At 52.7% G+C, this 21176-nt stretch overlaps 2 protein-coding genes across 2 annotated transcripts; both read right to left on the reverse strand.

Annotated features, from left to right (window-relative positions):
- Window positions 1–350: 350 nt before the first annotated feature.
- SPBR_03932 (uncharacterized protein) lies at window positions 351–2189 on the reverse strand (the record flags this gene model as incomplete). Its single annotated transcript, XM_040762220.1, has 4 exons — window positions 351–842; window positions 1031–1187; window positions 1251–1293; window positions 1412–2189. The coding sequence occupies 4 exons, from the start codon at window positions 2187–2189 to the stop codon at window positions 351–353; spliced, it is 1470 nt and encodes a 489-aa protein (XP_040623247.1).
- Window positions 2190–18775: 16586 nt separating this feature from the next.
- SPBR_03912 (uncharacterized protein) lies at window positions 18776–21114 on the reverse strand (the record flags this gene model as incomplete). Its single annotated transcript, XM_040762200.1, has 2 exons — window positions 18776–20826; window positions 20892–21114. The coding sequence occupies 2 exons, from the start codon at window positions 21112–21114 to the stop codon at window positions 18776–18778; spliced, it is 2274 nt and encodes a 757-aa protein (XP_040623248.1).
- Between the last annotated feature and the right edge of the window lie 62 nt (window positions 21115–21176).

Below are 21176 nucleotides of genomic sequence, written 5' to 3' on the forward strand. Positions count from 1 at the left end.
GTCGATCGCGATATAGGCCGACCGCTGGTCGCGTGTTTGGCCATTAAAGCGTACCAAAGTAATGGAGGAGGTAGAGGAATAAAATGGCGTGGCGTCCCATGGTGGGAAAGTAAAAGAGTAAAAAGATGCTAAAAACGACTTGCTCAGGCCATTGAGAGACAACCATGCAGAGTTTCAGAAGCCGACGTTTGTTTCTCGTCCATGTCGCATAAAACGCGGTGTATTTGAAGGCATGGGGCGTGGTGCTACCAAGTGGCTCTCGAAGACACACCGACTGTACCGCGAAGCAGGTCGTCCATCCGCTGTTGTGTCTCGAATCCAGAGAACAATAAAAGACCGACTCTAGCCCTCTAACGCATCGCGCTTTGGGACAAGATGGCCAACCGTGGCCGTCGTTCTTGATCAATCACCACTTTCTCCGTGGCCACCCGTCGCACTGCCTCGCCGTTTGTCGTCGCTTTGGCGGTGGGGTGAACGGCGGCGCTCGCTGCCTCCGCGCGCGCTTCGATCTGGCGCATCGCGATGGTCTTGGCTGTACGGTCCGCTCGATGACGGCACGTCTTCTGACAACAAGGACGACACGGTATGTCCTCCGCTTCGAGGCTGCGACGGTTGCTGCTGTTGCTGTGATCGATTCGGTCCGCCTCCTTCCTCCCCGTCTCGCAAGGAACCGGTCGCAGAGGGCGGCGCTGAAGAATATGGCGATGGCGACATGCCTCGAGGGTGACCGCCGCCCCCGCCGCCTCCGCCGCTTCCGTACCCGCCACGGCCTGCTCCTCGGTAGGACGACATGTCACTGCGTTGTCGTGCGTGTCCTCGTCGTCGACCGGGTGGCGGGTTTGCTAACGAGCCGGAACTTTGCGAGAATGGTGGTGACCGAAAACGCTGATGTGAGCTTGGCGGCGGCGGAGCCGGCTGTGGCCCGGTAGCTTTTCGCTTCTTGGGCGACTCGCTGACTTCAAAAGAATTAATACAAACAATATCATGAGCCAAATTTGAAACGTCGGCAAAGTCCATGGGAGGAACATACCTGATGCCGCAGGCTGGCTCGTGCCGCCTCCGCTTCCTCCTCCGCCACCCCCGGATCCTCCGCCACTTCCTCCTCCACCGCCACTACCACCTCCTCCGCCAACGCCGGGAGGTTGCCAGTGGTAGAAAAGAATCGGCGGCGAGGCTTGCAGATCAATCTGTTGCTGTCCAAAGGTCCCGTGTGACACATTCGTGTTCAACGTGGGCAGGTTTGAAGATACGCCGCTGGCTGCGGCTGCTGGTACCCCTCGTTCGGGCCGTCCACTGGATGTTGGTAGGGTAAATCCGCGCTGGCGAGTTGGTGATGGTGGATTTGGCGGTACGAAAGCCCCTCCTTGAGATGAGCCAGGCCCTTGGACTCCTCCGCTACTACCAGGCCCACCTCCATCCCTGGCCCCAGGCCCATACGGTCCCTGTCCAAACGGCGGTGGGTGATGCTGTGGCTGCTGCTGTTGTGGCGGCGGTGGAGGCGGTGGCGGTTGTGACTGTTGCGATGGAAGCTGTTGCTGTTGCGACAGAGACTCTGGACGCTGGGGATCCAGCGGATGGTGACCTCCTGCACCTGGACCGGTCAATAGGAGCTGTGGATGCGGCGGTTGTTGTTGCTGCTCTTGCTGCTGCTGCTGCTGCTGCTGCTGCTGCTGCTGTTGTGAATGTTGTTGCTGTTGTTGTTGCATATGATGCGGCGGTGGCGGCGGGGGTGGTGGTGGCAAAGGAGGCGGACCATGCGGAAACATGATCTGGTGAGCCCATTCAAGAGCAGCCTGCGGCAGGTTGCCTCCGGCCATGCCCGCAAAGACAACCGGCACCATCGGTGGTGGAATGCCGCCGGAAAGCGAAGTCCGGAGAATGTCATGTTCCGTTCGTCGTTGTTCGAGACGGAGTGTTTCCTGATGCGTTCGTTCTTCTTCGGCGCGGCGTTTTTCTTCCTCTGCTTTGGCCAGTAGCCATGCACGCATCGTGTCGTCTCCACCGTGTTGTTGCCATGGCGGTGGTGGCGGGAGCTGCGGCGTGGCGACTGACTGAGGATGAAGTGGTGGTGGTTGTTGCTGTTGCTGTTGCTGCTGCTGTTGCTGCTGCTGTTGTGGGTGTGGTTGATGATGTGGTTGTGGAGATGCTTGTGGCGGACCCGGTGGTGGTGCCTGTTGAGCCAGCGTCATGGCTGCCGTTGGAGGCAAGCCACGCTGAGGCGCTGACATTGGCTGGCTGGACGTTGTCGGACTCCGATGACGCGATGAGATGGCAAAGGTGCTATTTTGCTTGTCCCCGTCCCAGGAAAAAAGGGGCGGTGAGGGCTGGGAGGTGTTTGGCGGAGTTGGAAGATCATTGACAGGCCGGTAGCCGTTGTGCGAAGGCTGTTTTATTGTAAGCATCCTTGTGTTGAAGACGGCAACGAGACAGTGGGATGCGGATAGGATGCAATCATGAAGGGGTGGCAAGAGTGAGACTGAGTGTTTGACGCCGACAAAATTACGAAAAAGCATCCGAGTGGGCGAACAGCAGGTGAGTTGGAGGGGAAGAAGAAACAATCAACAGACATCGATGTGGTGGACAGGCAACGAAAACAAGAGGGAGGGGAGTCAGGGAAGACAGGACGAAAAGGATACATGAGCTAACGGCGTGGTGGAGGCGGTCTGGAAAGAGTGCAGATGCGATCGACGAATCAAGACGACAAGACGCTGGAATAAGTACTCCAGGCGCAAAATGGTTGGCTTAACGGCGATAAAAGGTTCTCTGGAAAAAAGAGAGGCGAGTGCAAGGGGCCGCACAACAGCCAGTGGCAGGTCCAGGAGAAGAAGACGACAAAAGGTGGAAGAGTGAGTTGTAGCCCAAGCGGGCAAGAAAAGGTTCAGAAAAACGAGAGAGCACAACGCAAGACAGGGAGCAGCACTACAAGAGGAAGAGAGTCAGAGGAACAAAAAGAAGCACGAGCTAGGCTGGGTCCCCAAGTGGCATATGAAAAGGAAAAAGTAAGGAGAAACGGCAAGAAAGAGAGAAAATACAAGGCAAGTGCTCCAGCGGGAAGGGGGATCTTATTACCTTGCAATAAACAAGCTGGAGGTGGAGGTGGCGGCCAACTCAGGACGGACCGACTCGATACTGTCGGGAGATGTTGGACGAAATACGGAGGAGAGAAGACGCTGTTTCCAGGCGGAAAGCTCATGTGGACATCGAGAGAGACAGCATAAAGGGTGAACTGTCCTAGACGCGATCCAAGGCGACGGTTTGTCGTTCTGTGTCTTGTTGTGGGTGGTCGTGATGGTGATGATGGTGGTGGTGGTGGCGGCGGTGACAGTGGCTAACAAGACCAAAATGGACGGGAATAGTGAGACCAAGACCAAAAAGCATAAAGGAGAGACGAGAAAAGACGAAGAAAGCGAGCGTGGGCGAGTGAGAACGGCAAGGTGTTGTTGCCAATGGTGAAACGACTGAAATTGTCGGGCGGGCGTTAGCTGAATTTGGCAGTCAGACGAGTGGGCGAGTGGAGGAAGGTAAACGAACGTGTCAACACGGAGACAAGAATGAGGAAAAGGCAACGTGGGTGTGGGAGAAAAACGAAGACGCAGAAAGTCGAAGAAACGGACGAGAAGAGGAAAAGAGGAAAAGAGGAAAAGAGAAGAACGAAAGCGAGAGGGAGAGATGGTGGATTTTTTTCGTTCTGGCCCTCCTTCCCTTTTTTGTTGCGAGGCTTCCAGGCTTATACCTCCTCTTGATTGTTCTTTCCTTTTCTCCTTTTCTGCTTTTCGCTGTTTCCTTTTTTATTCTTTTTCCTTTTTTGGGGCTTTTCTGTTGTCTCAGGCAGCTTCTTTCCCCTTGGATCTTGGTGCGTCAACGTTTTTTGCCCTTCTGCTACTACCCTGTCCTTGTGGCCACCGGCCAAAGTAGAAGGAGCGAAGGGAGTATGGAGTGGTGGTGCAGGTTGTGTATGGGAGGTGCGAGTGGGAGAGAGGCAAGTGCGTGTGCGGGAAGCATGCAAGTCAGGAAAACGAGGAAAGAGCGTGCCACGGCCTGCTTTTACCTTTCCTTGCCTAGTTGGGCGATTGGTGCGTCAAGGATAACTGGAGTGGCGGCTACTCCTTCCAATCTGAAGCTTGTTTGCAACTCGTCGCGGGAAAAATTAACGTTTCTTGTGCTGAGAAGGCACAACACGTGCCAGCAAACCACAACAAGCAATCAGTTCTTGTCGACGAGAAGAGGGGGTGTGCCGAAGACAACCAAAAGAAAGAAGGCCACAAGAACGGAGGAGAGACAGTGGGCAAAAGGCAGAAGAAAACAGAGGCCAATGGAGATCCAGGCCAAAACAGCGCTGGTGATGGCCAGGTACCACCGTATCTCCTGCAAGCTCATGAACGGCAGGGGACCAGGGCCGGTGTGCTGCGTGGCGATCCGATCCAGCTGGGTTGGCTTATCCGGCTCGGCCGATGCTTGCCTTTCGACCTAGTCCATGACCTGGCGGCCGGGACCAAGAAACGTGCAGGTTCGACCGTTGATGCCAGAGAGGCACGGAGCAGAGTTGGCGATCTACTGTATCTACTGTTGACCTGTCGTTTGAGCAGGGCTGTTGGGGGGGGGGAGTGATTCGGGTGGAGGGGCGTGTGAATCGACGAGGGACTATGGAGAGGCAAGAACGAGAAAAAGAAATTAAAGAGTGAAGAGAAAGCAATAACAGAAAGGAACGCACGAGAGCAAAGAGGGAGGGGGCACGGACAAAAGACGTTTGACTGCACAGCAATACAAGGCTGCCGCCGGTAGGTTGGGTTGTGCTGATTTCTTGATGGGCGTGAGGAGAGAGAGAGAGAGAGAGAGAGAGAGAGAGAGAGAGAGAGAGAGAGAAAATGAGCGCGACAGGCAGGCAAGGTACGCAAAGGAAGAAATGTATGAGAGAAACTTGAGTCAACTGTTCCCGACAGGACGAGGCAAAAGGTTGCAGCTGCAAGGAAGACTACATACACGGACCAGGGGCCGAAGAATGGAGAGGGATCTCGTGTTCGTGTACGACATACGGAGCAGGCCACTACCTCTTTCGGCCATTGTATGGCGTCGTCCTTGATTTTGTCGTTGGTTTTCTATTCTGTATTTAGTTTCTGGTTATTTGCAGTTGGTATTTTATTTTATTTTATTTTTTCCCTTTTTTCTCACCATCTATTAAAAGCCCTGGCTCGTCACCTGCCCCTCTTGTTTTCTTGTTAATCCCGTTTTGGGTTTCTTTGCATGGTTCTTTGGTCTGTTTCTTTTCTGTGGCCCGCTCCCTATTTTGAACGATCGCCGCAGCTGGCAGCCACGCCAAAGTTTTCCCACGCGACCGGGAGACACAAGGCTGGTTTCGAGCTGGTGTTGTGGGGACGATGAGGGACAAGGGGATGGAAAACAAGGGGGTGTGGGCGGGCCTGGCCAGTTTATTATCTGTTTTATGTTTTGGGGTCCATGGGGAGAGAAAACAAAAATGTGTGCTCGGCAGCCCTAGGCCCAGGCGGCCTAGCGGAGGCACTTGAGCTGGATGTGTCGGTTGCGTCGAGTTTGGAGACTTGAGATCGGAAGGACAGCGGCTGACATGGATGCGAGAGCAGGTCCCTCAGCTTAAACGACGTACCTGGCAAGGGACAGGAGAAGTGATGGACGGGGTCCGAGGCGGGAGGGGGTGAGCAGGACAGGAGGGGGGCGTGTAAGTACGCGGATGCGGAAAGGGAAGCAGAAACAACAGGACAGACGACAACAGGGGAAAAGACACGGCCAGTGCCTGAGAAGAAGACGACAACAACAAAAACGGATACAAAAAAGACAAAGAATAAAAAGAGATGACGCAAGTGTTCTGCTATGTGGATGAGCACCACAGCAAAATGGGCCACGACGCCTATCGTGTCGGCCAGGACCAGCATTGGATCGTACACAACGACTTCACATTCGGAAGACTGCGTCTCACGCTCCGCAGAGAAACTGCACGTCCCGGCGTTCTCGTCACGGCTTTGTGCGTCGCTTGGGGGGTGGGGGTTTGGCATCTGTACGTGTACTGGGCGGGCGCCGCAAGGCCCCGTGTTGCTGCCCGCCATGTCTCGTCTCGTGCCTGCAGCACATTTGGCCAAGTTCTTGCTTTGCCTTCCGTGCTCGTAAGATCCACAAAGAGCATGGGATCCAATATGCACCGTGATTTTCGCAGGGGATCCCAGGCTCGGGCTTGGCTCAAGCGGGGTGATGGTCGTGACGGCGAGTACAAGCTACAAAGACGTAATGCGATGCCGGGAAATACCTCTCAAGGCGCCTGAGTATGGCGTCCGGCATGGCGTGAGAGGCGTGCGAGGCCCCAGGATGTGTACGTCCCTGACAGGTTGGGCAAAGCTAAAGACGGGTTTACAGAGTAGTCTACGCAAGCATCACGAAGCACGAAATGGAAAAATGGCAGGGCACTGCACGGGTCGTGGTTACTTCCCGAGGAAGGAAACAGAGGAAGGCCGGGCATGAGTGCAGGAAGGAGCAAGCCAGCGTAGCATGTTCGTGTGGAGATGTCGTTTTATCTGGTTAGTGTGGTTAGTGCTCGTGCTGGTTTTGTGATCTGCTCTTGCCTGTTCGAGAGAGTGCCATTTTGTCACGCGTCTGGAAAGAGCAGGCGTGGCGTGGGTGTGGCGAGGCGGCGGTTGCGGAAGCCACAGACGGCGGATTGGGAATCTGCATTGGTCTCCGTCAGCACGCCAAACAGCATCCCGAGTGTTGAACTGCGTCCAAGCCACTGCAGAAAGAGCTACCGTGGCGAACGGAAGGGGCATTGGGCATATCATACGGAAAGAGCCATCGGGGCTGCAGTTCGTCGCTTCCATTATGTCTACTTAGCAATCAATATATTGGGGCAAGACAAAGAAGCAGAGGCAGAGGCAGGCGCGATCAAAGCCGAGAACCTACTAGGACGTATGTACAAACGAGTTGGCGATGAGAGACGATGGAAAGAACGCCCCTACACTAACCAATGCCCGTTTAGGAAAGACGAAACCACAGAGCGCGTGTTTTGGGACGACAGCCCGGCGAGGAAGAGAGATGAAGGGGCAGGTGCGGGACCCTTGCCTTGCACTTGCCACGGCTCCACGGCTCCACTGCTGGCTGAGGCTGCAGGTCCAACTGCGCTAGCTGCGAGAGGTGGACCACCGCTTTCTACATCGCACATACTTTGTAGTAAGTAAGGGCTACGAAGAACGACTTGAGAATTCGGGCGTGCCTTTGCAGGAGTATGTCCACCGCCTCTACCTGTGCTTCACGGAGTAATTGCACAGTGATTACGTCGTACAAAGGCGGTATATTTCGGATACACAGATGTATTACATATACACAGCTTTTTAGAGCAAATGCATGGCAAACGACGGCATATCTACGAAATACGACGTACACCCGCACCCTCTCTTTCACGACTTGTTTGTCTCACCCGATAACTGCATTCCGGGATGAGACAGGAGAACAAGAGTGTAATACGAATCCTCGAAATCGGGACAGGCGGCGAAAGAGAATAAAAAGAATGAAAATACAAGCAAAAGGACGATGATCAGCGTACGAGAGAATGGACAAATCAAAAGTAGGAGAAAAAACCAAAACGAAACAACCAAAACCAAATCCCTCCACCGATGCCCACGTCTTTATTTATTCTTACTTCATTTCTCGCCTGCCAAAGTCCTTGCAATTTCAGTGCGCAGACCATGGGAATTAGCCGTTTTCGGCGTGGAAGTCGTGAGACGGAATCCAGCACGGCTAGTGACCCTGCCAAGTACCTCCCTGTGAGAGAACGAGACAAAGACAACCACGTCGTTCCGCTGTTTGGTTATACTGACTTTGGGTTTGACGACCACTGTTGCCGTCGCCTTTGTCATCGGACGGTTCCCCGGACTATCGTTGCGCGGAGGGTGTGCGAACCACGAAGCGAAGAGTTGCGGAAACGGCGGGAGGCCACAAAAGAAGAGCCTTTTGGGTGCGCCATCTCGCCATGTCGTATCTTTATTTTCCTGTGCTTGAGCCCACTGGTTGGTTATTTTCGGTTATTTTAATTCGTTGTGCTCATGCCGCTGATTGAGAAAGAGAGAGAGAGAGAGAAAGGGCGGCCAAATGGCGACCTGGAGGCCCAAATCGAGGCCCAAAAGAGGGGACAACGCGGTTGAGCAGGGAAAGATGGAAAGATCGGATCGGGACATTTGCAAGGGTATTTGCAGTGTTTCCGCGCGCAGCAGACGACGTATTAACATGGGCGTACGGACTACTCTGTGCTGCTATCCGTGATGGAACAATACGGGTCGAAACTTGACCAGTACACGAGCAAGGCGACGCTGGACATGGCGGAACAGAGGTACATTCCACACCCGGGCCAGATACACAAGTCGGCACAAGCCAGGGCCAAGTCCTGGTTCTGCCACTGACTTTTGCCCGATGCGTCCCCAGGGTTACAGCAGTCCGATCAGGACAGGATGGGTGAAACCAGCATCAGCCGACCATGGCTCTGGAGGGGTGTGCGTGGAAGACGTGGCCATCCAGGTGTGATGCAAAACGACGCATGTCGTTTTTCAAAGAATGAATAAATAACAGACATAGGATCTCGCGGTGCGACTGAACGAGTGTGTGGAAATCGGCTCAAAAGGCCTGCCAATATCCAAATATCCACAATATCCACATCTGTTTCTCAAACGCTCTGTGTCCAGGACCCCATGTCGTTCTCCGTTCAAAATTCCCCTGATCGACCCTGAACCCTGTCGGATTCCCAATGAGAACATCTAAAACACCAAAACACCAAAACACCAAAACAGGCCAAAAGCGACCATCGTTGGCACGAGCACACCTGGACGAGCACATGGGCTCATGGGCATGGCAAGCAGCGCTTTTAGCTTCGCATTGGAGCCTGTTGGATGGGGATGACGAGCAAGTACTCCATATTAAAACATCGAGAACTGAAGAGCGATGAGGACTAGCAGGGCTTGGAAAGGTTAACGGCCTGTGGATCAATGGAGGCGTTCCGTCTGGAACGCGCTATTGGTCTTCATTCCCCATCCACCACGTATCAGCCATCCAAGGTGAGAAGGACCTGAGAGATCGGTTGGCAGGCGGGTCCGATAGCCTGCCAGGAATGGCTGAAAGGAGAAAAGACCAATGGGCCGTGGAACCGACTGTCGCCCAAAAGGACACGAAGAACGCCAGCGCTCGTTTGGAGTCGCCGAAAGAGGCAACGAGCTACAAGGACAAGCTTCTCCCAGATGGAGAAAGGAGTCGAGGAAATGATCAAGGACGGGCAGGAGGCATGAGATGGGCGAAGAGACAAAATGAGCAAGGAAGCAGGGCTGGAGTGTTGGAATTCGGATTAGAAGAGACTGAGTTATAAAAAAATAAAAATAAAAAAATAAAAAATAAAAAAGAAAGACCTCAGATACAACAACGACGACAACAAATAACAAAACATATGCATGACAGCCCACTGAATATGCACTGCAACTGCACAACTGCACGACGACTGGACATGCCCGCACAGAGAAAAACGGGCCCAGCTGCATGCCCTGGCCATCTGGACAACCAAAAAAGTGGACGACGCAAAGGCAGGCAGTTCTGTATTTAGTCACTTCTCCTCTACATATATCCGAGACGCGTATCGCCCTTTTCTGCCCCTATTTTAGGTGCATATGTACACGAACAACGCACGTTACATCACGCATCACGCATCCCGCCGGAGACGCAAGATGGTATGTCGATTGCCTCCCAAACAACCCGTGCAGAAAACAGGACGCAGTATGTCTTGCTTTGACGCCATTTTTATCCCGGCCGGCATGGCCAGACCGGCGGTGTGCATTTAGCAGGCGGGGACAGAGATTAAAGGGTGAGAAAAAGAATGTAGAAAGGAACAAAAGGAACAAAAGGAACAAAAGGAACAAAAAGAAAGAAAACAGGCTCCACAACTGTCTTGGCCGTTGGAGGATCGATCACAACGACACACAATGACGAGTCAATCACCACGTGAGGGCCGCATATAACTGGCCAGGTTTTGGTGAGGTGCGGTGATGAAACGGCGAGAATTGGGTGCGTGGCGGAAGGGGAGAGGAGACAAGGAAGGGGATGGAACCGTGAGACATCCCGGCGCATGGTTCTCAGCACATTTTGTGATTATTTTCAAGTGTACTGTGCCTACATATTTTGTATATTCGTGGCCGAGTGTTGCGGTACGTGCTGCACAGCTCCATGAACTCACAAGGCGATGCAAACCAAAAGAGGAATAGATGACGACGCATGTTGCTTACTTTAGAGGGGTGGTTTTGTAAAGGAAAAATGGTGAAATACAGTAGTAAAATAAAATAAGAACACAGCACGGCAAAGTACAAATTGTTTTTATTTTATTAATAGCTCTAATTTTCTTTTCTTTTTTCTATTTCCAATCAGACGCAACATTTTTTGGTTTCCAAAGAAAGAAGCCAGTGAGCAAAAACAAGTACTCCGCAGATCTAAAAAGATAAAAACACAAACGGCTTTGGTTGTCCCACCCCTCTACAAAATGCCGCTACTCTAACACGGCCCTTACAACATCACATCTACACGTCCTTAGACGCCGGTCGGTAGCATCCGTTTATTTTGTACAACAGTTCCCGTGTTTTCTCAACCCTACCCATAATTGCTCTTTTTTTATTGCCGCCGGGGCGGGCTGCAAGCGCCGGCGCGTCAGCGATTAGCTGAACCCAGAGTCACATTCACATTCACGGTGTGGAAAAACACGGCAGCGCAAGGTTAAAAATAAATCAGTAAGGCCGAATGCGGGACATGAACGAGAGAGGGCTGGCAGGGCTTCGCCGACCGGCTGTTGACCGGCTGTCTCGTTTCTCAACCTTTGCGTCAACCCCCCCAAAAATGAAGGGTAAGTCCGAGGGGTCGGCAAGAAAAGACGGCTCATACCACCCTCCACTCCCAAGAGAACGCTCATAAGCTCATAAGACGACACAGTAAGTGGAAGGGTCCGCTCGGCGAACCTTGGTACTGACTGTTTGCCGCGCACAAACGGGTGGCAAGACCGATGTGAGCGATGGACGGATTTAGACACAAAAATGGGGGTTCAAAGCTGGCTTATGCGGGGGTTGACGAAAAAAATAAATAAAATAAAAACAAATGGCTGGAGGCTTGACAGTGGTACGACAACCGTGGGCGGTTGAGACATCAAAGGACATGGACGAGGTGGTCCGTGTGTCTTTCAATGTTCAAGATGGGGAAGATGGGGAAGCTTGAAATGCGCATGTCAGGCGCCCCGCAGACGACGCACATGATGGCCGCACAAACTATTATGCACATTTTGACCACAGGTTTTATGCCGTTGATTTCTTTCTACTTTTCTTTCTACTTTTATTTCGACTGGCCTCCAAGCCAAAAGGCCCTGCATGATGTACGAAAGCAACGTCGACCGTGCGGTCGTTGTTATTTTGGGATGTCTGCGGTTCGCGGCGACCATTCCTTGTCAGAGTGTTACAGTCGTATTAATAGCCTAGATGGAGTAGTGAGAATTATGAACAAAAAAAATAAAAATAAAATAAGAACAAAAATAACACACATAAAAGATGGCCCGTGCGCCGACTGGGGCAAAGCACCGAAATCTGCATCGGCAACGCACTGGACAGGGGACAGGACAAATGCGGGAAGGACAGGGCGAGAACAAAGTTCTCAGCAGGTTTGAAGGCTTTGTGTCTAAAACGGGAAACAGGAAAAGAAAACAGGAAAAGAAAACAGGAAAAGAAAACAGGAGGTTGCAAAGTCCAAACTGCACGCCTCCAACTTGTGATCTGCAATCTACGATACGAAACGGACAACGTGCAGCGTATGAGACTGACTGTTACTGTGACTATTTTACGGATGTACATAAAAGAAGAAGCTAGACACGAAAACGTGGAAACCTCGTAAGTTATTTTAAAATACTGTAAAACTCTATTTCGATTCCCTTTTGTTTAGCTCACTCTTGCCCTGTATTATTTCCACTGTGGGGTTTCCGTCAGTCACCTCAGACCTCGAGAACCACAAGATGTCTCTGCAGGGCGCATTGTATCACAGCAGCAGCAGCAGCACGATTCGTAGGGCAAGAAGCTCGCGGCTGCATTGAGAAGCCGCTCGAATTATGGTTTCGGCTTCTCTTTTTCTTTTTCCTTCCCACCTCGTAGAGAATGCGGGATGTCTTACCTTCTCCAAACCTGCTAGTTTCACCACCCGTGAGGCTCTCACCGACTCTGCAGCCGTCGCGCAATTTCTGCGTAGACAATCAAACAAGCAGGCTGCACGCTGGCGATCCAATAAAAAATACAAAACCAAGCTGGATCTTATAACGCACGGTGTGTAGAGCCGCATATGCTGTTGAGAACGACGAGCTCGAAAAAAAAGGATAGTTACGTTGTATGCAGTTTTTCCTTGTCATGATTTGTCTACTACTGAACACATCCTACGGAGCCAAGCTCCACGCACATCGGGACACATCTCAGGTGCAGAGAGTGAACGAGTACGTCGTAAGATTGGGGTGATGTCGTGCGCCAAGGCGAGCCGTTGTTGTCAAAGGTTTGGTTGAGGCGACCAGGTTGCCAAAAGAGTGTGTGGTGTGGACGGACGGTCCAGGCATTGCTTGAAGCAAACACTCTGCCTTTCTATGCAATAAGCCGCAAAAGCTCGCTCTCGCCTCGTTCGTGCCCCGAGTAGTTTGCGGCAAAGTGCATGACAACTGCAGAAGCTGATACAGGGCAAAAACACATTGCCCCTTCATTCTCCTCTGTGGTGTTTCTGTCCGTAGCATAATGGTTTGTTTGTTCTTTGAATTTCTTGCGTAGATACTAGCGATTTTCATACAAGACCACTTGTCTCATGCGCCTTCGGTCCCGTTCGCAGTTCATGACACGACCGGTCGCCGAGCTTAATATCTCACCTATTATTTTGGATTCTGAAAGATGTCAGACGTCCAGAATCGCGTGCCAACTTGTGTCTACATGTGTCGCACTCGAGGGTGCGCATACACCTTTTCTCCTTTCGTGCATCTGAACCCCATTGCCATCCTTCCCTGCAACCCTACGAGGCGCCAACTCACCTTGGCCTGCCGCCAAGAAAAGAAAGCAGGACCCGGAGCTGGCTCTCTTCTTCGTCTCCTCTCTCTCTTTATTTTTATTTTTATTTTTTTAGCGTTTAGTTCTTTCGCCTTGTTGCGCTCATGTCTCTCATGGAATAGAAACAGACTTGATACAAGCATGATGGTCACCCATCCAAAGTGTTTATTCAGGTGACATCCTTGCCCTCATTTAAGGAGGCCGAGGGGCTGCTCGGAGGGTAGGATTGCCAGGAACGGAATATTTACCGTGAACCCTTCCCGGTAGCCAAAATTAAACACGTATTATTGCATACGGCGCATAATACGACACAAAGAGAGAGATCGAGAGAGAGACTTTCAAGTGTTTCAGGATGTGCCTGTCTTGGGCCAAACGTAACATCGGGATGACCACAACCCTTGTCCGGAGAGCACAGCTGAAAAGGTGACAACAAAACAAAACGACCAGAATACTACCCTGCTGACGATATTGTGGTCCATACGAAGTACATCGTAATTGGTTTCGACGTCGTCTCTGGCCTCTATTCATGAACAGTTGGGGTTTTGAAAGAAGGTCTTCTTTCTTGTCTTTTACGCGACAATCACAAAAATCTCGCCGTAACTGGAAGTGTCCCGACGCTCGTCCTTTTCTGGCAAAATGTATCAGGAGCGGTTCTTTGAAAATAGACACGAAACAAGTTCCTGAAGGTCGGGGGACATGTAACCAATCTGAGCTCTTGGCAGGGACAGCATCACTTTCACGAAGTCTACGGTGCACGTACTCGTCAGATGTCCATATCAGAAAAAACGACCACGTAAGATCCACAAAGCCATGCAAGTGAGAAAGGCAGTGATAAAACAAGACCCCAACAAGGACAACCCACCGGCGGGCACGCGGTGTCGCGTTGCCTGTCGATCAGCCTCGAGCCACGGACGTTTTCTTTGTCCCAGAGAGTTACAGTGACCCTCTCTCGATGGGCTTGTCGGGGACTTGTGGCCGGTGGAGTCTGAGGGTCCGGCAGCATCCCCAAACAGGACAAGTACAGAGCAGTGTGCGGTGTGATGAAATAAAAATGGATCGAACAGATCGAACGGAATACGCTCACTACATGCCACTTAAGAACCTTCACCCACAGTCATGGAGGGTTTGCCTTGTTGGCGCCGAGTTTCACTTCCACGACTTTACACCGTTTTTGTTTACCGCTTCTTTCATCCCCTGTGTTTTCTTTCCTTTTTTTACTGTCTCGGTTCTCCACAGAGTCGTTGATTGGACGACGCCGGCGGCCTTTACTAATTTCTCTGTCGTCTTTCTGTTGGCGGACCCGACCAGGTGAAAGGACCCTTACATGTGACTCCATACGGCATACATGTGTTCGATTGCTGTGGCTTGAAGAATCGAAAGAATCGAATGGAACGAGATGGAACTTGACATGCATCGAGGGAATAAAATTTGCTCCCTTCCCGTTCGCTTGGTTGTGACTTTGCTTTCTTTTCTTCTTTTTCTTCTTTTTCTTCGTTCTCGCCCAGCACGCAGTTGTGGCGCTTGTTTTCAAACGGAGTAGTCTCATGCAATGGTACGCTGCAAGCGAATACGGAGGCTGGCGCCGTTCACAACATTAACACAAAAGAACAAGCCAGGCTGAATGCTCTAGACGATTTCTATGCAAAGGCTTGAAATTCAAAGGATGGAGATGTCCAGAGACATGGGGATGTGACAAGTATGGGGCAGGCCCAGGGTTGTTACTGTGTTACAACGGAAAAGTTCAGCTGATGCTCCTTCAAGGTACGTTCAGTTCGACCGCGCATCATGCAGCTGTTTGTGGAAGGAAAGTGTCTACGAAAACGAAAGGAAAGAAAGCACGGGGACTTATTAAAGCCAAGACAAGGATGAAATGGAAATGAACTTGCACCAGCCTGGTTGGGAGGTTGCACACATGATGGTGACAGATGAAAATCGACAGTTCTTAGGTGATCCTGGCCCAACTATGACATGCATGGCGAAAGCACAAAGCACTAGACGCTGGGAACGATGCAAGTGATACGTCGTACACCTCAAGATCCAACTTTTCTGACATCCGAAAGCCACGACCTCAAACTACGCAGTACGGTTAGTCGCTTTCCGTGCCCCGGCGGGACCGCGAAAATTCAGCAAGAGCTGAAAGCAAAGCTCAATACGATGAAAATGGTCATGAGACGGTATTTCTCTCCCGTGGACGGGTAGCTGCTTGAGCTGCTCAAGCTGTTTTCCTATTGAAGGTAGCATCTACCCAGATATGTCTGAGATAGATTACCATACCCAGAAGTAAGGCATGTAGAAAGTGACCTATCTGAACAGATTTCTTCCACGTATAACAGGTCCTCTGGAGTGACATTCAGTACTAAAATATCGGTAGAAGCTCCCAGTGTGCCTTCCTGATGTAGAAATTGCTGAGAAAACAAACCTCACCAACCAAATAAATTGATGAACAGCGATACTCACCAATTGTCTATTCCGTTGGACTGCCGAATATAATATTGTTCCGGTTCTGGTCTGCGTCGATACAGGCTCTACAGTGAATCCATTAAAGTACCTTAGAGTCATGGTATGGCTCTTGCTTGTTTTGGCGTTCTGTTTACCCGAACTAGTGGCCCGGGCCGGCCGCCAGACCCGGCCGAAAGAAGAAAGTCCGGACTCCTCATCATCTGGTCCGGCAATTAAGATGCGTCTACACTTTATGTATAACGGTGCAAGTAAGAACGCCGCCATCTTACCATAGATATTGGTGGTAATTGGAGTGTGCCTCGAGGCTGTATTAATGCAAAGTAAACAGAGGCAAGCTTTGCGTAGGGTATTGCCACCAGCTTGTTGCGTTTTACATCGTACAAACAGTCACTCGTCAGTGTCCACACCCCAAAGCGCACTTTCCCCCCGTACTGGTAATTTCATTGACGCCATTGTGTCTCTAAAGGCCAGACGTGTCTTGCCCGGCAGACTGATACCATTGGTCCTAAGTGAGATTGTGATTTCCACGACCGACTCTGCACATCCTACCAGCCGTTGTTTTGCGAATACTTTCGTTCCTTTTGCTTGTGCGCGGGATCGAAGACGTTTCGTCTGTCCACCCTACCGTGTCTTTGGTTCCGGCATGTCTCGGACCTTGTTATGCAAAAAGCTGTGCAAGTCGGTCCAGCATAGGACGACCGAGGGAACTGAGAAACCCAAGGGGTCGAGACCAAGGTAAAAGTAAAACTGTAAAAGAGTGGGAGAGTGACAAGCAAGAGTCTTGGGCATGAAGTCCCAAGATCCATACCAATTTCTTGATAAAGGCGAAACACAGAGATGTCAATTTTCTCGAGACTTTACGAGGCAGACACCGGGAACGACAGTGCCATAACCGACCGAGGCAGACAGACAAGTGACCGAAAAGTGAATTCGTGCCACCCATAGAGGCCGCGGCTCGAGGGCAAATAATCTTTCGAGGGAAACGGGCAGGCTACCGATGGTACGTGGCCTGGCGGTTGGTGGTCATGGCATGCCAATCTCCATGGGGGGCTTCCCTTTTCTGGTCATCGTTTCGTTGTGGTAGACTTGACCAATGCGATATATTTCCTTGCACACTGCTTGTATATAAATATGGTGGATATTGTGCTGGGCTGTCTTACAGGGGCACAGTATAGACTGAGTACATAAGACAAGCTGTGCTCATCCGCCACGATCGGACATTTTAAATGACTCTACGTCAAAAGACTGCAAAGGGTGGCTTCGGTAGACCTTTTCTTTGGCCCTCTTTCGATCGTTTTGGTCATGCTGATGGCGTGCATTCATATTGGGCGGAGAGTCCGTATTGGTATACGCCATCCATGAAATATCGTCGACCTGTTGGTTCATGTCTTGCGAGACACTCTTTTGATTGATTACACACCTCATGAAAGAGGAGAAGGGTGGCTCGGAAGTAGCCAGAAAATAGTATAATGCAAATTGGAGAGGGTAAACATAAGAGGCGGGCGGGCGGGAGGAATGAACCAAACGCTGCCTCAGCCGAGCAACTGACTCAAGTTAATTGTAGAGACAGGACGTCTGGACATGCGCAAAGGAACGGAAACAGGAGCATGCGGGAGAGGTTCGACGCGGATGGGAAGACCATGAGAAGAAGGAGGAGGTACGGAGGGAGATTGGAGAGGATGAAATTCACAAAAAGAGACGGAAATCAGACGGCACAGTACTGAAAAGGAGACTGGTTGCCTCGCCTCCCGCTTTTGGATTGCCTTCTTCCATCTGCACGCAATGTCCTGCATGCAATTTGGGCCTCTCTTTTGGGTCGCCTTGGCTACTCTATGTTTTGTTTCTGTTGGGGCTGCATGGGTTTCTCGATCAAGAAGGGTTGCATGCCGGGAGACCATGTTGGGGCAGACGCGTACGGGAGGAGTGCTGTGGCAGTCGAGCCCAAGAACTTCTTCCTTGCAACGGCATGCGGCACAGCAGATGCGCATGAACGCCTATTTCTTCTGTTGATTCCTGTTTCGGCATTCAGTCCATAGCCACGAAAAGCATCGCGACGGCGACGGCCGAGCACGGCTGACACCACCGTGTTGACGTTTTACTACCAAAACGAGCAAAGGGCATGGACCTTGGGCGCTGGCGATCCATGCACAATGATTTGCAGGAAGCCGCCGTTGACCTCTTGTGGGGGCAGAGTCGAAAAAGCCGACAAGCGGACAGAAGGCGGCACGAGGCAGACCGGAGCGCAACTGCAACGGCACAGGCCCGTCCTTTGTATGAGCATGAGAGAGTTGTCAGTGTGCACACGCTTGGTTGCAGCGCGCACAAGCGCACGAATGCACGAATGCACGAATGCACGAATGTACGAATGCACGAATGCACACGCGAACGCGAACGCGAACGCACAAACACGCACAGATGCCGCGCTGTCTTGACAATGAGAAACTCAACACACAGCCTACGGCCATGGAGACGTGCAGCATACAGCATGCGGCACAGCAGGTCAGATGTAGAAAATTCGAAAAGCCAAAACATACACAAGCGACGTACGGAGTGGCAACCCTCTCAAGAATGAGGGGAGAGTCTGTTTTGGGCATCGGGTTTTTAATTTGAAAGTCTCTCATGCATATACGAGACGCAGAGGCACATGGGGCTATTGTCAAACAAACGGAACGAGCGTGACTGGGGGCTGCTCTTCTCAGAAGAGGCTGCAGTGATTCACGGCCTGAGAGAGGGCACGGTGCGATGAAAACGTTTTGTACAGAAAATAGGTCATGACATTCTATGAGCCATGGAAATATGATAGAAATGGTAAAATAAAATACTAGTAGAGAGAAGAAAGACAAGACTCGGGGAAAAAATATCGTGCTGCTAAGTATATGAAGTATGAAGAGATAAACAATGTAACCCGGGGTATCTTGGTGATATTTTTGAAAAAAGGGAGAATAGAATAAAAATGGTGAGAAGAAGAAAGAAATTAGTCAAGTGAACAAAAGAAAAGTAAACAAAAGAGAAATGGAAAATAAAGAAAATGAAAAGGACAAATGAAATGGCGTCACAGTCATCCTGTTTGTCGACGTAGCCAAAGGCTAGAAGTGGAAAAGGTGAATGTAAAACAAATGAAAATCAAATGATCGTTGGTCCCATCAATTTGCACCGGTCTACATTGTACGCATTTTTGGTTCTCTCTCTCTCTCTCTCTCTCTCTCTTTTCTCTCTCCGCAAGGCTACCGCCTTGCTTTCCTCTTCTGGTAACGCTTCCACTCCGCGTGGACGACCTTCATCAGTAGGTCCACGTCCTTGATTGGCACCCACGAGGTCACCGCCTTCATGGCGTTCTCAAAGTCGGCGTCCGAGAGCACGTCTTGGAGGCCGTCAATGAGTGCCGTGCTCGTGGCATGCAGGATCGCCAGGTTGGCCTTGCTGGCGGTGGGGGCGGGTGCGTTGGCGGTGATCATGGCCGTGGCCGTCAGATGGACGGGGCGTGCGGCTGCGTCGGCCGTGGCCGTGGCCGTAACCGTGGCAGTGGCCGTGCCGGGCCGTGTCGTGGCGGCTGTGCCTGGTCGCGTACTGGCGCGCGAGCCGGGGCGGGACAGCGACATGCGTCCACTGCCACCATCCAGCGATTCATTGTCGGCATCGCCGAGCAGCATGAAGATGTCCCAGATGCGCAGCTGGGCGGGGAATGGCACGGACAGATTGAACAGCGTCAGGTACCATCGGGTGGCGTATGTGGTGGCGTCAATATTGAGCGAGGACAGCTTTTGCGCGACGCGGCGGTTGCTGCGGGCGAGCCACTGCTGCTCGTATTCGCCTAGGGCCTCCATGAGCCCACCGAACCCAGGCTCGTACAAGCGCTCCAGCCCACGCAGGTGGAAGAGGCGCACGAGCATGACAAAGCAGCGCTCCTCGTCGTAGTAGCACAGGAGCGTGGCGGCGAGCGAGGCCATGCCCTGGACGTAGCCGGTGGCGTGGAAGTAGAGTGACAGGGCGTGCAGGACGCGGAACAACAAGCGCTGGCCGCCACGGTAGCGCTTGCGGAACATGACATGGCCGTTGACGGTGCGCGGCACGTCGAGGTCGATCTGGACATCGTCGGGTGAGGCCGTGTCCTGCAGGCGGTGGAAGGCGGCGATGATCTGGGTGTCGGTCTCGCCGCCATCGGGGACAGCGGATGCGACCGTGATGGGAGAAGCTGTCGCTCCTTCTCCTTCTCCTTCTTCCGAAGCATCGCCCGCAGGGGTTGCAGACGGAAGCGGAGGCACCCGCTGGGCGCGCCGGCGCTCGGCACTGGAAGCGAGGAACGAGTACCACGCGGTCGCGCGCCACCGGTCGGGGATGCCTTTCCAGGTCCGCTCGACGAGTTTGGGGTGGTGCAGGTCAAACACGAACTCCATGCCAGCGCCCGTGCCCACGGCGCCAGCGCCACCACGACCGCCATCGTTGCGGACGACGGCCTTGGCCATGCGGCGCCACTTCTCGGCGCGCTCCCACTCTTTCCTCTTGAGCACGTCGGCGAGGCGCTCGGCGTCCTCGTCTTCGGCGATATCGGCAAGGCCAGGCTCGAGCGTGAGCATCCCACCGGCTTCATCGATCCAGCGGCGGTCTTTGTTGTGGGGCAGCTGGTTGGCGGCAGCGCGGATGGAGGAGCGGGCGGCGGCAGCGGCGGTGGCTGTCGTGGAGGTGGAACGGCTGGTGTGGACGGAACGGGCGCCAAAGCCGTTTCCATTGTTGGACGTGAGCGTGCGGTGGTTGCTGCGGCGCGGCGCGGTTGATCTGTGGCGGAGGCTGAAGTGACGACCAATGCCGCTGGCAAGGCTGCCACCTCTTTGTACGTTCCCGTTTTCTTTGTTTCCACGGACGGTCTCCTCGTCAGCATCACCGTCACCGTCGCCGTCACCGTCGCCACTGGCAGTGGCCGCCGTGGTTTGCGGCGGCGGGCGCACGTGGATAAAGCCGAACCGGTCGACATCGGCAACGTCCACGTCCTCCCAGTCCTCAAGCCCCCCAGCCAGCTCGTATGCGTTCCGGACAGGAGAGGCGGGCGAGGTAGGTGAGGTAATCGACGTGCTGTTGGTAGAGCCATTGGCGTCGTATGGCGACGACGGTTCTGACGGGTGGGGGGTTGCTGTGGGCACAAGCGAGAGTGGCGATTCTGTTCCCTCTGTCAATGCAATGCCTGTAGAGGCGGTGGTGGCCGACGTGGCCGAGACAATGGACGTGCGGGTGTCATTGTTGGATGCGGATGCGCGTGCAGCGGCATCGGGGCGCAGGTGGTCTGTTGGCGCCGGTGGAGGTGCCGGTGCAGGCACCGGTGAGGGCTCAGGCGCAACGGACAGGGACGACACGTCGGGCGGTGGTGTCGTGTCTTGGAGAGGTAGTGGCGGTTGTGGGGGTGTTGGAAGTCGTGGAACGTCTTGCGGCGGCTCTTGGGTATCCTGTGGCCAGTCGACTGGCCGCCCTTGCGGTTGTCGAGGGTCTGGAGACTGTTGCTCTTCTGGCCCTTGTGAAGGCTTGTCCGGTGATGCTGTCTCTTCACGTTCGAGTTCTTGCTCGTTTGGTACATTGGAACTGCATAGTGAATCTCTCACGGCATGTCCGGTGGGAGCACCGGCGCGGTGGAATACG

This window comes from Sporothrix brasiliensis (assembly GCF_000820605.1).
Source record: "Sporothrix brasiliensis 5110 chromosome Unknown Cont12, whole genome shotgun sequence".
Lineage (NCBI taxonomy): Eukaryota > Fungi > Ascomycota > Sordariomycetes > Ophiostomatales > Ophiostomataceae > Sporothrix > Sporothrix brasiliensis.